This window comes from Suillus subalutaceus, assembly GCF_016647625.1.
Source record: "Suillus subalutaceus strain FC151 chromosome Unknown DFJ58scaffold_197, whole genome shotgun sequence".
Lineage (NCBI taxonomy): Eukaryota > Fungi > Basidiomycota > Agaricomycetes > Boletales > Suillaceae > Suillus > Suillus subalutaceus.
Window position 1 is genome coordinate 1 of NW_024540446.1, and position 12,134 is coordinate 12,134.

The 12,134-nt window shown below is 47.6% G+C and overlaps 6 protein-coding genes across 6 annotated transcripts; 3 read left to right on the forward strand and 3 right to left on the reverse strand.

Annotated features, from left to right (window-relative positions):
* Window positions 1-771: 771 nt before the first annotated feature.
* On the reverse strand, window positions 772-2,185 carry DFJ58DRAFT_669749 (NADP-dependent oxidoreductase domain-containing protein; the record flags this gene model as incomplete). The annotated part of the gene is made up of 9 exons (XM_041382807.1): window positions 772-965; window positions 1,016-1,068; window positions 1,127-1,252; window positions 1,323-1,417; window positions 1,467-1,548; window positions 1,599-1,708; window positions 1,768-1,898; window positions 1,970-2,078; window positions 2,147-2,185. 9 exons carry the CDS (start codon window positions 2,183-2,185, stop codon window positions 772-774), a joined length of 939 nt encoding a protein of 312 aa, XP_041236966.1.
* Window positions 2,186-3,830: 1,645 nt separating this feature from the next.
* DFJ58DRAFT_735012 (uncharacterized protein) lies at window positions 3,831-4,167 on the forward strand (the record flags this gene model as incomplete). Its single annotated transcript, XM_041386573.1, has 3 exons — window positions 3,831-3,944; window positions 3,992-4,084; window positions 4,141-4,167. 3 exons carry the CDS (start codon window positions 3,831-3,833, stop codon window positions 4,165-4,167), a joined length of 234 nt encoding a protein of 77 aa, XP_041236967.1.
* Window positions 4,168-4,506: 339 nt separating this feature from the next.
* Window positions 4,507-6,162, reverse strand: DFJ58DRAFT_749808 (NADP-dependent oxidoreductase domain-containing protein). Its single transcript, XM_041387692.1, has 9 exons — window positions 6,020-6,162; window positions 5,843-5,951; window positions 5,651-5,781; window positions 5,474-5,607; window positions 5,342-5,423; window positions 5,190-5,284; window positions 4,994-5,119; window positions 4,883-4,935; window positions 4,507-4,832 (listed from the first exon to the last, which is right to left on the reverse strand). Exons 1-9 carry the CDS (start codon window positions 6,056-6,058, stop codon window positions 4,639-4,641), a joined length of 963 nt encoding a protein of 320 aa, XP_041236968.1. The 5' UTR covers window positions 6,059-6,162; the 3' UTR covers window positions 4,507-4,638.
* Window positions 6,148-7,755, forward strand: DFJ58DRAFT_818621 (uncharacterized protein). The gene is made up of 4 exons (XM_041391869.1): window positions 6,148-6,203; window positions 6,268-6,543; window positions 6,598-6,758; window positions 6,823-7,755. The coding sequence occupies exons 2-4, from the start codon at window positions 6,292-6,294 to the stop codon at window positions 7,697-7,699; spliced, it is 1,290 nt and encodes a 429-aa protein (XP_041236969.1). The 5' UTR covers window positions 6,148-6,203; window positions 6,268-6,291; the 3' UTR covers window positions 7,700-7,755.
* On the reverse strand, window positions 7,756-8,620 carry DFJ58DRAFT_818623 (uncharacterized protein). The gene is made up of 2 exons (XM_041391870.1): window positions 8,153-8,620; window positions 7,756-8,097 (listed from the first exon to the last, which is right to left on the reverse strand). Exons 1-2 carry the CDS (start codon window positions 8,406-8,408, stop codon window positions 7,811-7,813), a joined length of 543 nt encoding a protein of 180 aa, XP_041236970.1. The 5' UTR covers window positions 8,409-8,620; the 3' UTR covers window positions 7,756-7,810.
* A 156-nt stretch (window positions 8,621-8,776) lies between these two features.
* Window positions 8,777-12,089, forward strand: DFJ58DRAFT_172503 (ribonucleotide reductase). The gene is made up of 12 exons (XM_041379026.1): window positions 8,777-8,892; window positions 8,953-8,956; window positions 9,018-9,045; window positions 9,092-9,153; window positions 9,200-9,257; window positions 9,308-9,449; window positions 9,502-9,622; window positions 9,673-10,014; window positions 10,068-10,304; window positions 10,354-10,577; window positions 10,627-11,251; window positions 11,301-12,089. The coding sequence occupies exons 1-12, from the start codon at window positions 8,871-8,873 to the stop codon at window positions 11,977-11,979; spliced, it is 2,544 nt and encodes an 847-aa protein (XP_041236971.1). The 5' UTR covers window positions 8,777-8,870; the 3' UTR covers window positions 11,980-12,089.
* The last annotated feature ends 45 nt before the right edge of the window (window positions 12,090-12,134 follow it).

The window sequence follows — 12,134 nt, forward strand, 5'->3', positions numbered from 1 at the left end:
GGATAAAGGTGTGCAAGCGGTAATGCGTAGAGTCGGAGTCCCCTATAGTTCAAACCTAATGTCACAACCCTTTAAACGAATTAACGCTGGGGCAGAGACTAGGACTCAAACGAGGTTATCACAACGAAGAAAAGATAATGAGCAGGGACGTCTTAGGATTGCTAGCAGTAAGCTAATTACAAAAGAGGTTTGAACTAAAGAACTACTGACTACAACGAACTACCTATATACATATATTGAAGCGGAGACTGAATCTGAATCTGAACTAACTAACCAATCATTAAATAGGAAAGGGAATCGTACGATGATCTAAATATAACTACACTATGATGTCATGGAACGTGTTGTGATAGCTGTGCAATGGTTCTCGAAGGTTCTAGAGTCACGTGACTTGATCGCTTGTGGAAAGGAAATCGAAATCGGGGATGTCGGAGATAAAAGTAGTAGGCGCTAACGGGATAGAGAAGTTCGGGTATTCAAAGGATGAATTCGGTGTTAGGGTTTTAAAGGTCATAGGTACAGACGCTGGCTGAGCGCTAACGACGGGCGCTTGTACTGGGCGCTTAACGGGTGTCTTACGAGTGTCTTTAGAGGTCTCACGAATGTTCAAGAAAGAATAGTGGTTTGTATTTGGAATTCGTGACAGTTGTCATCGTTGCTTGGGTAGCACTAGTACAACGGCTGCTGACTATCATCATGCACGAAAACTGTCGACATATACCAGAGGCTGCGAAACAAGCACACAAGTGACAGGATGCAGCCATCAAACAGTCAATCGAGTGCTTCGGCTCTCGCAATGAAAAACGTCGCAAAGCTGAATATAATTGCAATAGCCAGCAACATGACCAACGATGAAGACCTTTCGAATCTGTGTTGCATCGCAAGCCTCGCAACAACCAACTGGGAGGGAGGGCCTTTAGCACCGGCGTCATCGATGGCAGCGATTTCCTCAGCGGTGAGTGGTGCTTCATGATCTGAATTAAATTGACGTCGCACTTCATGATTTGAGACATACGAAGATCTTCGACAGCGAGGTACTCTTGAAGGCGTTCCTTGCTCCGGCTCGTCCTTCAGTGATGGAAGTGACATGAGACACGAAAATTACATGAAAAGTAGATGGACATACGTGACGATTGCTACACCTTTACTTCTGACCCAGGAGAAAATGACCTGATTCGGAGTTGCTCCTATACGCTTAGCGGCGGCGTTGACTACCGCATCGACCGGTCCTCCAGGGTTCTGCGTAATAGAGCTGGTCATGCAGAAATCAGCATTGTTCAAGTTTGGAGCAACGAATTATTAGGAGTAGTATGAGGACTCACTTCAAACTTCCAAATGCTTCCACCATGATACTCTGCTTTGAGCAGTACTCAAGCAAAGCTTTGTGCGAGGCATAATTATACGGGTGAAATCGAATCTGTACGAGTTGGTTATATTTAGTGACGAGTTCAGCTGGAGAAATTTACTTGGTTGACAGCAGGTTTCGTAACCGCAGTCTTCGAGAGTTTCTGGAGGTCCTCTAGAGTAAAGTTGCTGACACCAATACTCCTGATAGCTGTGAAGACCAACGAATACTAGTCGAGTCGCAAAGGGCACACCTTGTCAAGCCATCTTTCTTCATCTTCTCGAATTCTTGCCACCCAGATTCAAAGTCAGAAAGCACTTCCGGAAAGTGCACCAGATACAAATCAACATAAGAAAGACCCATCTGAGCGAGCATATAATTAACTCCCTGCAGCAACTCGCGAGTGGTATGTGAGGCCTAACCTTGTTCAAACTTTGTTGAATAGCCTCCCGCGGTGATGCACCAGAGCTGTATTTAGTAGTGATATACAGACTCGAGCGAGGCAGACCGCTCTCCTTGATAGCAAGGCCCACGTAGGTTTCTGTCTGATAATCTTATACCAGAACAAATTTCGAGACATGAGATTCCAATAATCGCTGCAATTGGAACTTAGAAGTGACATACGCTGTGCGGTGTCGATATGGGAAAATCCATTCTCGATGGCCTGGCCCACGTAGTCTGTGACATCCTTGAATTTCATGGTGGATCCCGTGCCAAAGGCTATTATGGGGAACTGGGAAGCAGCACAGAACATATCAGGTCTTGACACGGTAATGCAAACTTTCATAATTAATATGATACCTCATTTCCATCGTTGAGAGTGACGGTACCAAATGGCATAGCTGGGAGTAGGAACAAAACGGTACCGTATTCCAGCCTATTCCAGCATCGTCTCTGCAAGGAGACGCCAAATCCTGTTCGGTTCGGAAACGGCCGTTTCGGGTACCTTGGTAAGTGGCCGGGGTATAGGGTTCGAGTGTGCTAAAACAATGCTAAAAACCACCAACCTGGGATCTGAAGCTTCCTATCCCCCACTAGCCCTCCCCCAACCGTAAACTACCCTCCCGGTGGGTCACGGTTACTGTTGAGCAGCTGGCCGGTCCGTCGTTTCGCGGTTGCAGTCGTGCCTCAGAACCTGTACTCCCACTGGGTATATAGGCTCAGTAGTATTATTCCTACACAGAACGAGAAGGTCAGCGCGGTTGGGGTAGCGGTAGCCCCCTACGAGAACTTTCACAGGTTCGAAACCTCTGCCATCCCCGCCATCCTAGTGTCCCTCTTGCCCTATCTACCAGACCTCTATCCTAGGAGACGGGTGACTGCAGCAGGCACTAAGGACATGGTCTGCCTCGCAACGCTCTGCTGGACGCTCTGGCTTGGGCTTCGCTTTTCCAAGCCAGTCGCTAAGATTAGAAGATCTAGACATCCTAGCTAGCAGCAACCGGCCGGCGACTCAACTGTTGCCGAAAGATAATTTCGTAATTATACCTTTTGCCCTTTCTGATCTTGGTTTGAAATTCCATTGCTCGACCTATGGGGGCAGCGAGGATTAACCCGTTCGAAACCTTTCCGACGACATCTCAAATTTCCAAAGCCCGACCTCCAGTGTTTCTCGTCTCTTGCGTTCGACCACTAGTCTCGCAAACTGTTGCCTTTGACAACGCCCTCGTGATCATCGATCATCCTTCCACCTACCCTCGATCATCCATTCCCCATGCATGGCATCAGACTGGTATGCAGCATGGTTCAGCTTTTCTGTGCTGTGCTAGTTGTTGTTTTCAGCGCACTATGAAATACATTGGATATTACATTCTGCCTTATCCTTGTGCTACTGGAATGAGTACTAAGTCTCGAACAACCTGTGATGGGAGTAGCATGTTCGGTCTGCATCACAGTACACTTTGAGACTCGCAACATGTCCCACAACTGACACTAGCGTGTCGCTTTTCCCTTTTGACTGACCTTGACATTACTATCCCGCCACATGAAAATACACGTACAGCATGACCTAGCCTCAAACCTGGTTAACCCTTCCTCGAGCTCTACCTCTTGTCTAAATCTCATCCAGTCCCCATATCCCCACCTCCGTCTTCTTCTGCCACTGATTTTGTCTACCACCCAGCCCATCTTTAATCCTTGTCGTTTTCCTTCATCACACTGTCATGCCCGGTAGATAAGAAGGCAGATAGATCAGACTTGAAGGTGAGTCACTCCATATCAACTTCGCATCCGTTTGGTGATCCTTACATCTATTTACGTTATCAGCGGAAAAAAATATCAAAGTTCCCTCCTGGCGCATTCCCGCAGGCATCTACGTATCCATCAATCTCGAATCGAGCAGGCGCTGGAAATCAACCATCGGAGTCTTATCATCCGACGAATCTATAACGTGGCGCGATACTGTGACCTTGTAGAAGTTCTTCGAAGCTTTCAGACACGACTCGAGGACTGATCTTTTCTTTGTAGATCATTAGATGCATCGCCTATGTTATCAGTGGAGAACAGGGCTCCCTTCGAGCTCGATCGCATACTGGGTAATGCAGAAGTTGTTGGAAAATATCATGGGATGCGCTGCTCGATCATGGAAACGAGCCTTTCTGTGAGTAACCTCCTTCTCACTCATGCGCATATACTCACATATAGTAGGCATCTCCTTCCGTTTGTGGTCTTCGCCCTTCTCTCACACTGATGGCCACAGTTCTACGCATTTGCGACAATCAGGACAATGCTTTGCTTGACGTGAGTGATATTAGCCTCTGCGGTGTTAGCTTTTGTTGACGGAACACCTTCTGTAGTCCATCGTTGGATGCCGGATTACCTGATATACGGATGCGGGCCATGTACAATTTGTCACATATGTGACAAGCAAGACGGTCGCTCATTTGAACGATGTCGTGCAGCATTTTCAGTCGGTCCTGGATCAATGCCCGGTCTGGCATCTTCACCGGGCAGCGGCTCTCACCCACCTCGCGTGGGCCCGATCTGAAGGCTACATTCGAAAGGATTTTCAAGACATCGACTCTATCACTTCTCTCTTCCGCGAAGCCCTTGCATTTCGTCCGCAGGGTCACTCCGATCATCCATTATCTATCTTGTCTCGTTAAGTGCTTGTGTTGGTTTTCGGTGTAACTCGTCAGATACGAGGAGTTCCCAGCTAGCTACTTTTGTAAGTTGTCATCATTGCTTGGGTAGTACTAGTACAACTGCTGACTATCATCATGCACGAAAACTGTCGACATATACCAGAGGCTGCGAAACAAGCACACAAGTGACAGGATGCAACCATCGAACAGTCAATCGAGTGCTTTGGCTCTCGCAACGAAAAACGTTGCAAAGCCAAATATGATTGCAATAGCCAGCCACATGACCAATGATGAAGACCTTTCGAATTTGTGTTGCATTGCAAGCCTCGCAACAACCAACCGGGAGGGAGGGCCTTTAGCACCGGCGTCATCGATGGCAGCGATTTCCTCAGCGGTGAGTGGGGCTTTATGATCTGAATTAGATTAACGTCACATTTCTTGATTCGAGACATACGAAGATCTTCAACGGCAAGGTACTCTTGAAGGCGTTCCTTACTCCGGCTCGTCCTTCAGTAATGGGAGTGGCATGAGACACCAATATTACATGGAAAGTAGATGGACATACGTGACGATTGCTACACCTTTACTTCTGACCCAGGAGAAAATGACCTGATTCGGAGTTGCTCCTATACGCTTAGCAGCGGCGTTGACTACGGCATCGACCGGTCCTCCAGGTTTCTGCGTGATAGAGCTGGCCATGCAGAAATCAGCATGGTTCCATTTTGGAGCAACGAATTATTAGGAGCAGTCTGAGGACTCACTTCAAACTTCCATATGCTTCTACCGTGATACTCTGCTTTGCGCAGTACACGAGCAAAGCTTTGTGCGAGGCATAATTATATGGGTGGAATGAAATCTGCGCATCAAGGTCCGTTGGTTGTATTTCGTGTCTGGTTCAGCTAGAGAAATTTACTTGGTTAACAGCAGGTTTCGTAACCGCAGTCTTCGAGAGTTTCTGGAGGTCCTCTAGAGTAAAGTTGCTGACACCAATACTCCTGATAGCTGTGAAGACCAACGAATACTTGTCCAGTCGCAAAGGGCACACCTTGTCAAGCCATCTTTCTTCATCTTCTCAAATTCTTGCCACCCAGATTCAAAGTCAGAAAGGGCTCTCGGAGAGTGGACCAGATACAAATCAACATAAGAGAGGCCAATCTGAGCAAACGTATGATTAAGTCCCTGCAGTAAGTCACTAACTCGCGAGTGGTATGTGAGGCCTAACCTTGTTCAAACTTTGTTGAATAGCCTTCCGTGGTGATCCACCAATGCTGTACTTGGTAGTGATATACAGACTCGAGCGGGGAAGACCGCTCTCCTTGATAGCAAGGCCCACGTAGGTTTCTGTCTGATAAACTTTTCCCAGAGCACATGAGATTCCAATAATCGTTGCAATTAGAACTTAGAAGTGACATACACTGTGCGGTGTCGATATGGGAAAATCCATTCTCGATGGCCTGGCCCACGTAGTCTGTGACATCCTTGAATTTCATGGTGGATCCCGTGCCAAAGGCTATTATGGGGAACTGGGATGCAGCACAGAACATATCAGGTCTTGACACGGTAATGCAAACTTTCATAATTAATATGATACCTCATTTCCATCGTTGAGAGTGACGGTACCAGACGACATAGCTGCGAGTGGGAATGAAACGGTACCGTGAGAGGGAAGTATGATCAGAAGTCATCCCAACTTTGTCCCACCTAATAGTAGCATGCATCCGACACCGTGCCGAATCAAAACATACAAGTATAACAATCTCGGTGGTTTTACTGATCTATCAATAGTTAATTTGTCTTGACAATGAAATGCGGGACATTAATATTATATTTACTACCTACCTTTTGCTTTTTCGGACCGCAACGATGAACAGCCCCGTTACGCCATTCATCCCGGTACATGAATACTCTCCAGAGCCAGACATAATGATAGAAGACCAACACACGCAATCACCACTGCGAAAGCGAGCGCGCCATACTAGCAGCATTGATATCACAGCATCTGAGTCTGGCCAACTTATCATGGTTTCGGAGGAATCGGAGGGTCCCGTAAGGGACGATGCATACTACATGGCTGACGGGAGCTGCGTTCTTCGTGTGCAGAACACAATATTCAAAGTATGATCTGAAGTGAGATTCATGCCCATGTGCTGATTTGTAGTGCATGATTAGGTCCATCGCTCAATCTTGTCCAAGGATCAGTCATTCTTCGGGCCTATGTTTACGCTTCCGCAGGGTGAATTCGAAGAAGGGATGTCGGACGACCATCCCATCGTTCTGCAGGGAGATACTGCGGAGGAGTTCAAACATTTCCTCTGGGCGCTCTATGCCTTGTGAGTGTCATCTAAGCGCCTGCAGGGTTCACCCTTCTCATATTTGAGTCTCGGCTTGCAACAGACCCTCAGAACTAACAATAGTCCGGTCTCCAAAAGCCGATCTTAGCCGACTGATAGACATCGCCAAGGTGTCCAGCAAGTACTCTTTCAAGTCGACAGAAACATGGGCATTGGACGCAATTCAAGAGTACCTTGAACGGAACATGTCCCCCCTGTTTAACGACAATCCTCTAATACGCATGTTCCCGACATTAAGCACTCGCTCTTCGGCTCTTTTGGAAAGTGAAGGACAAATCGCTCGCCTGATCCGACTTGCCCAGATGTGTTCGCACTCACGCCTGATGGACACCATGATTCAACTTCTTCAAAAGCTAATGTCCGGTTCTTTGCATTATTCATATCTGGCCATGACCCTCGCAGATGAGTTTAACCTTAGGGACCTGCGAGGCGCGGCGTATCTCGAAGTCATGCAAACGTCGGTCTTTGTCTGCCCCGGAGCGGGTAATAGTGACACATACGTGGAGGGTGACGTTCAGGAAACGAGTGAGGGGCCGCAGCGGTTGGTGGTCAGCCCGATGCAGCAGCTGAGACTTCTGTCGGGATATCACCGCCTTTCTAGAGCATGGGACAGGTTGCGTGCTGTTCCTCCGCAGTTCGAACACGCACCGTCCTGCGGTGCGACGTGGCACCAACATGGATGCACTCAGAGCTGGACAGATTTCTGGAAGGAGAAGACGAGGTCAGAAGGCGTGTTAAACCTCGACTGCGCAAATGTCCTCGGGAGATTGGGGATCATTGTCAAGGAGTTTGACAAGTGGGGATCTGCAACATATATGCACCATGATTGCAAGTCTGCGGCACGACGGTCTATCCACGAGAAGGTGAAACAGATTCAGCAAGCGCTGCCGGATTATTTCACAGAAGGTGGTGAATATTAATGTCTGTCCTACTCGATAGAGTACATTTCATACGTACTGCTGGATATTATACAAACTCTAGTACATTGTGTGAGCAGGTTCATAGAATAGGGTGGAAACGGTCACGATGAGTCAGTATTGCCCTGGTCGGCCTTTCCCGGCCGCGGTCCTCATGCTGCTAGAAGTGGAAGTTGCATGAGCAGTGTTGCGCCTATTCCAAGGACCATCTTGTACGTGGCTTGCCTCGTTTCCTATTGAGGTGCCCATCATGTTCTGTATCAAGTTCTCCACGTTGTCAGCTGAAGGCAGTTGCTCCTTTCCAATTTGAGAACCGTTTGTGACTGCTTGCTGGAATATTTCATCCTCCTCCAACTGTTGAACACGCTGTCGAAAGCCACACAATATTTCTTCAAACAGCACTAACCGGTGCGATCAACAAAGGAACTAGCAAAACGAGGGTGAAGTTCAACACACGCTTCTGTTCTTGCGGATCGCTAGGACAAATAATCAAGGGATCTTTCAAGTTATGAACTTCATCATGTTTCGGCTCATCAAGTCGAAGGTTGGCGATCGCCTTTCGCTCGAAAACATCCTGACTCAATCCTGAGTCAGATAGAGACGTGTCATCAGGTCCGTATGCGGTTCCCACAGAACTTGCAGGAGAAGGAGGACGAATTACAGGAGAAGCATACGCAGGGTCGCCAGCGTGAATCTGTTGAGTGTGTGGCATCACGAGACCTGGTTGCGGGTCCGAAAGATGGGCTGTGAATAAGATTGAGTCAGAGACTTGGATGCCCACGCAAGCAAGCCAAAATAACGCGGTACGCGATTTTTGTTGATTAGCGTGTCTGACCTAGTGTGACATTTTAAGCAAACATACCAGAAACTCATTACTTTCAGTCTCATTTCACGCTTTGATCTATGCACAATGTACGGTTCAGCCTGAACAGTTTAAACTGCACAGTATGAGAAGAGCGCGCATTTAAATTGAATTTACACTCGTTTAATTCTTGGTTGCTGAACACATCGATGCGTGACACGGTATCCTATCTGGGTTGTTTGGCTGAGTAATGCACACGCCACTTAAATTCTTCGCGACGCGTCTTTCCTTTCCTTCATCTCGCCCACCACCAGACTCACCTTTTTACCATTCTCCTCCTGCTTAATTTCAATCTTTGAGGAGCGATTTAGCATGGCTTTCGTCTTCAAAAGAGGTCAGTCGCCCCTAAGTCTGGTCACCGTATGGTAGCTGATCTGCGTGTTCCTCTGCACAGATGGGTAAGCAAACGCACGCGAGAAGATCCGTTTCAACATCATCTGACGCGTTATTCACGTATAGCCGCAAAGAGGATGTTAAATTTGACAAAGTATAAGCCTACTAAGTTGTGTAGTGCATCGCTCACCGCCTGGTAGATCACAGCAAGAATAAACAAGCTCTGTTATGGCCTTGACCTTAACTATGTCGAGCCCATTGAGTTAGTTAACAGTTTCGTTACTTATTTGTAACTAATTCTTCTACAGGGTTGCCAAAAAGGTCATCGCAGGTGTATACCAAGGCGTCACAACCGTCGAACTCGATGTAAGTGTTTATATAATATTCTGTGTTGTTCACTCGTTGATCCGAGATAGAATCTTGCCGCCGAAACAGCAGCCTATCTTACTACGAAGCACCCTGACTACGCTGTCCTCGCTGCGCGTATCGCAATATCAAATCTCCACAAGGAAACCAAGAAGAACTTCTCCACTGTCGTGAAAGACCTCTACGAATATAGTATGTTTCCACATCTTTTGGTATTCGACTTGTTTGACTTTTCTTCGTCAAGTCAATCCCAAGAATGGAAGGCCTGCTAGTATGATTGCCGATGATATATATGAGGTCGTGCAAAAGAATGCTGCTCGTCTTGATTCTGCAATCATCTATGATCGTGACTTTAGCTACAACTAGTGAGCATGATCATCAAGATGCATGATGTTATTGTACTGATTCTTTTCAGCTTTGGCTTCAAGACTCTCGAGCGGTCGTATCTTCTCAGGATCAATGGTCGTGTTGCCGAACGTCCCCAACATATGATCATGCGTGTTGCTGTCGGTATCCACAAGAATGATATTGAGAGCGTCATCGAGACGTATAACCTTATGTCTGAACGATTCTTTACACACGCGTCACCAACTTTGTTTAATGCTGGCACTCCCCATCCCCAACTAAGTTCATGCTTCCTGGTGTGCATGAAAGATGACTCCATAGAGGGTATCTATGACACCCTCAAGACCTGTGCCATGATCAGCAAGACCGCAGGTGGAATCGGTTTGAGTATTCATTGTATTCGTGCTACTGGGTGCGCCAAATTAATTCATGGCATTGCTCAATTAGTAATATTTTGCCTTACAGTTCATACATTGCTGGAACAAACGGTTACTCCAACGGTATTGTTCCTATGCTTCGCGCGTATGATGCCACGGCACGTTATGTCGATCAAGGTGGCAACAAGCGACCGGGAGCTTTTGCGATTTACCTTGAACCATGGCACCCTGACATATTCGATTTCCTCGACCTCAGGAAGAACCACGGTAAAGAGGAGTCACGCGCCCGTGATTTGTTCTACGCACTGTGGATTTGTGACCTGTTGTATGTGTTCAATTGTGATTTTGTCACTACTCTAACCCTCCCTCATTAGCATGAAACGCGTCGAATCCAATGAAAACTGGTCGCTGTTCTGCCCAAACGAAGCGCCCGGTCTTCACGAGGTTCACGGCGAGGAATTTGAAGCCCTCTATGAGAAGTACGAGAAAGAGGGACGCGCACAAAAGGTTATTTCAGCTCAAAAGCTGTGGTATGCTATCCTTGAAGCTCAGATCGAGACTGGTGGTCCTTTCATGGTCTACAAAGATTCCGCTAACCGTACGTCGAAGTCATTCGTGACACTTTCCTTGCTCACAGTCATCCGTAGGCAAATCGAATCAAAAGAACTTGGGCACCATCAAGTCCTCCAACTTGTGCACTGAAATCATAGAGTACTCGTCACCGGAAGAAACCGCCGTCTGTAACCTTGCCTCTCTCGCCCTCCCTACTTTCATCTCGAACGGCAAGTACGATTTCCAAAAGCTTCATGATGTTGTGAAGGTCGTCACCCGCAACCTCAACCGCATCATCGATGTAAATTACTACCCCGTTCCGGAGGCTCGCACTTCCAACATGCGTCATCGCCCTATTGGTCTTGGTGTTCAGGGTCTCGCAGATGCTTTCATGATCCTCCGTCTGCCATTTGACTCACCTGAGGCAAGGCAACTCAATCTTCAGATCTTCGAAACCATCTATCATGCTGGACTCGAGGCTAGCTGTGAGGAAGCTGAAAGGGATGGACCATACGAAACTTTCAGGGGTAGTCCCGCCGATCTCGGTCAACTACAGTATGATCTCTGGGGTGTCACGCCCACTGACCTTTGGGACTGGACCAGTCTCAAGGAAAAGATCGCACAAACTGGATTGCGAAATTCACTGTTGGTTGCACCCATGCCGACTGCATCAACTAGTCAAATTCTAGGTTTCAATGAATGCTTCGAACCCTACACTAGGTACCTTTGACTTCCTTGTCACGTTGTGCAAGCTGACGCGTTCCATCAGTAATATCTACACTCGTCGTGTCCTCGCTGGTGAATTCCAGGTTGTATGTCCCTGGCTACTCAGGGACCTTGTCGACCGTGGGCTCTGGAATGACGACATGAAGAACATGATCATTGCTCATAATGGCTCCGTTGCCAACATCCCCAGCATACCAAATGATACAAAAGCCATTTACAAAACCGTTTGGGAGATTTCGCAGAAGAAGGTCATCGACCTTGCTGCCGACCGTGGAGCGTTCATTTGTCAGAGTCAGAGTTTGAACATTCACTTGCAGTCGCCTACCATAGGCCAACTGACGAGTATGCACTTCTATGGCTGGAAGAAGGGCCTTAAGACTGGCATGTACTATTTGCGCACTCGTCCGGCGGCGCAAGCTGTTCAGTTCACCATCGACCAGAGCGTGCTCAAAGCAGCCAAGGTGCAACAGGGCGAATCCGACAAGGCTGCCACTGGCATTCCTACCCCTTCCGCTTCTCCATCCCCTCCTCGCCGAGTCCCTCCACCATCTAATTCGAATGACAATGGTGTTGTACCGAGTTCGTCGGGCCCCAGTGAAGCTACCGACGTTGACCCTGAGTACGCCGCTGCCCTTCAGCGTCAAAGGGAACGCGAGCTCGAAGAGGCAAAAATGTTGTGCTCGCTTGAGAACAAGGAGGCCTGCCTCATGTGCTCTGGTTAACGGACTCGGAGGTGGTATGTTGGTGGTGTGGTCGGTATTCATTTGCATCGTCGGAAGTTATTTAATCATGCACTCCTTGTTTGTTACCCACATTTGTTCTACATTTTTCGGTACGATTGTATACCAGCTGTTGTAATTGTAATGAAATAGGTGGA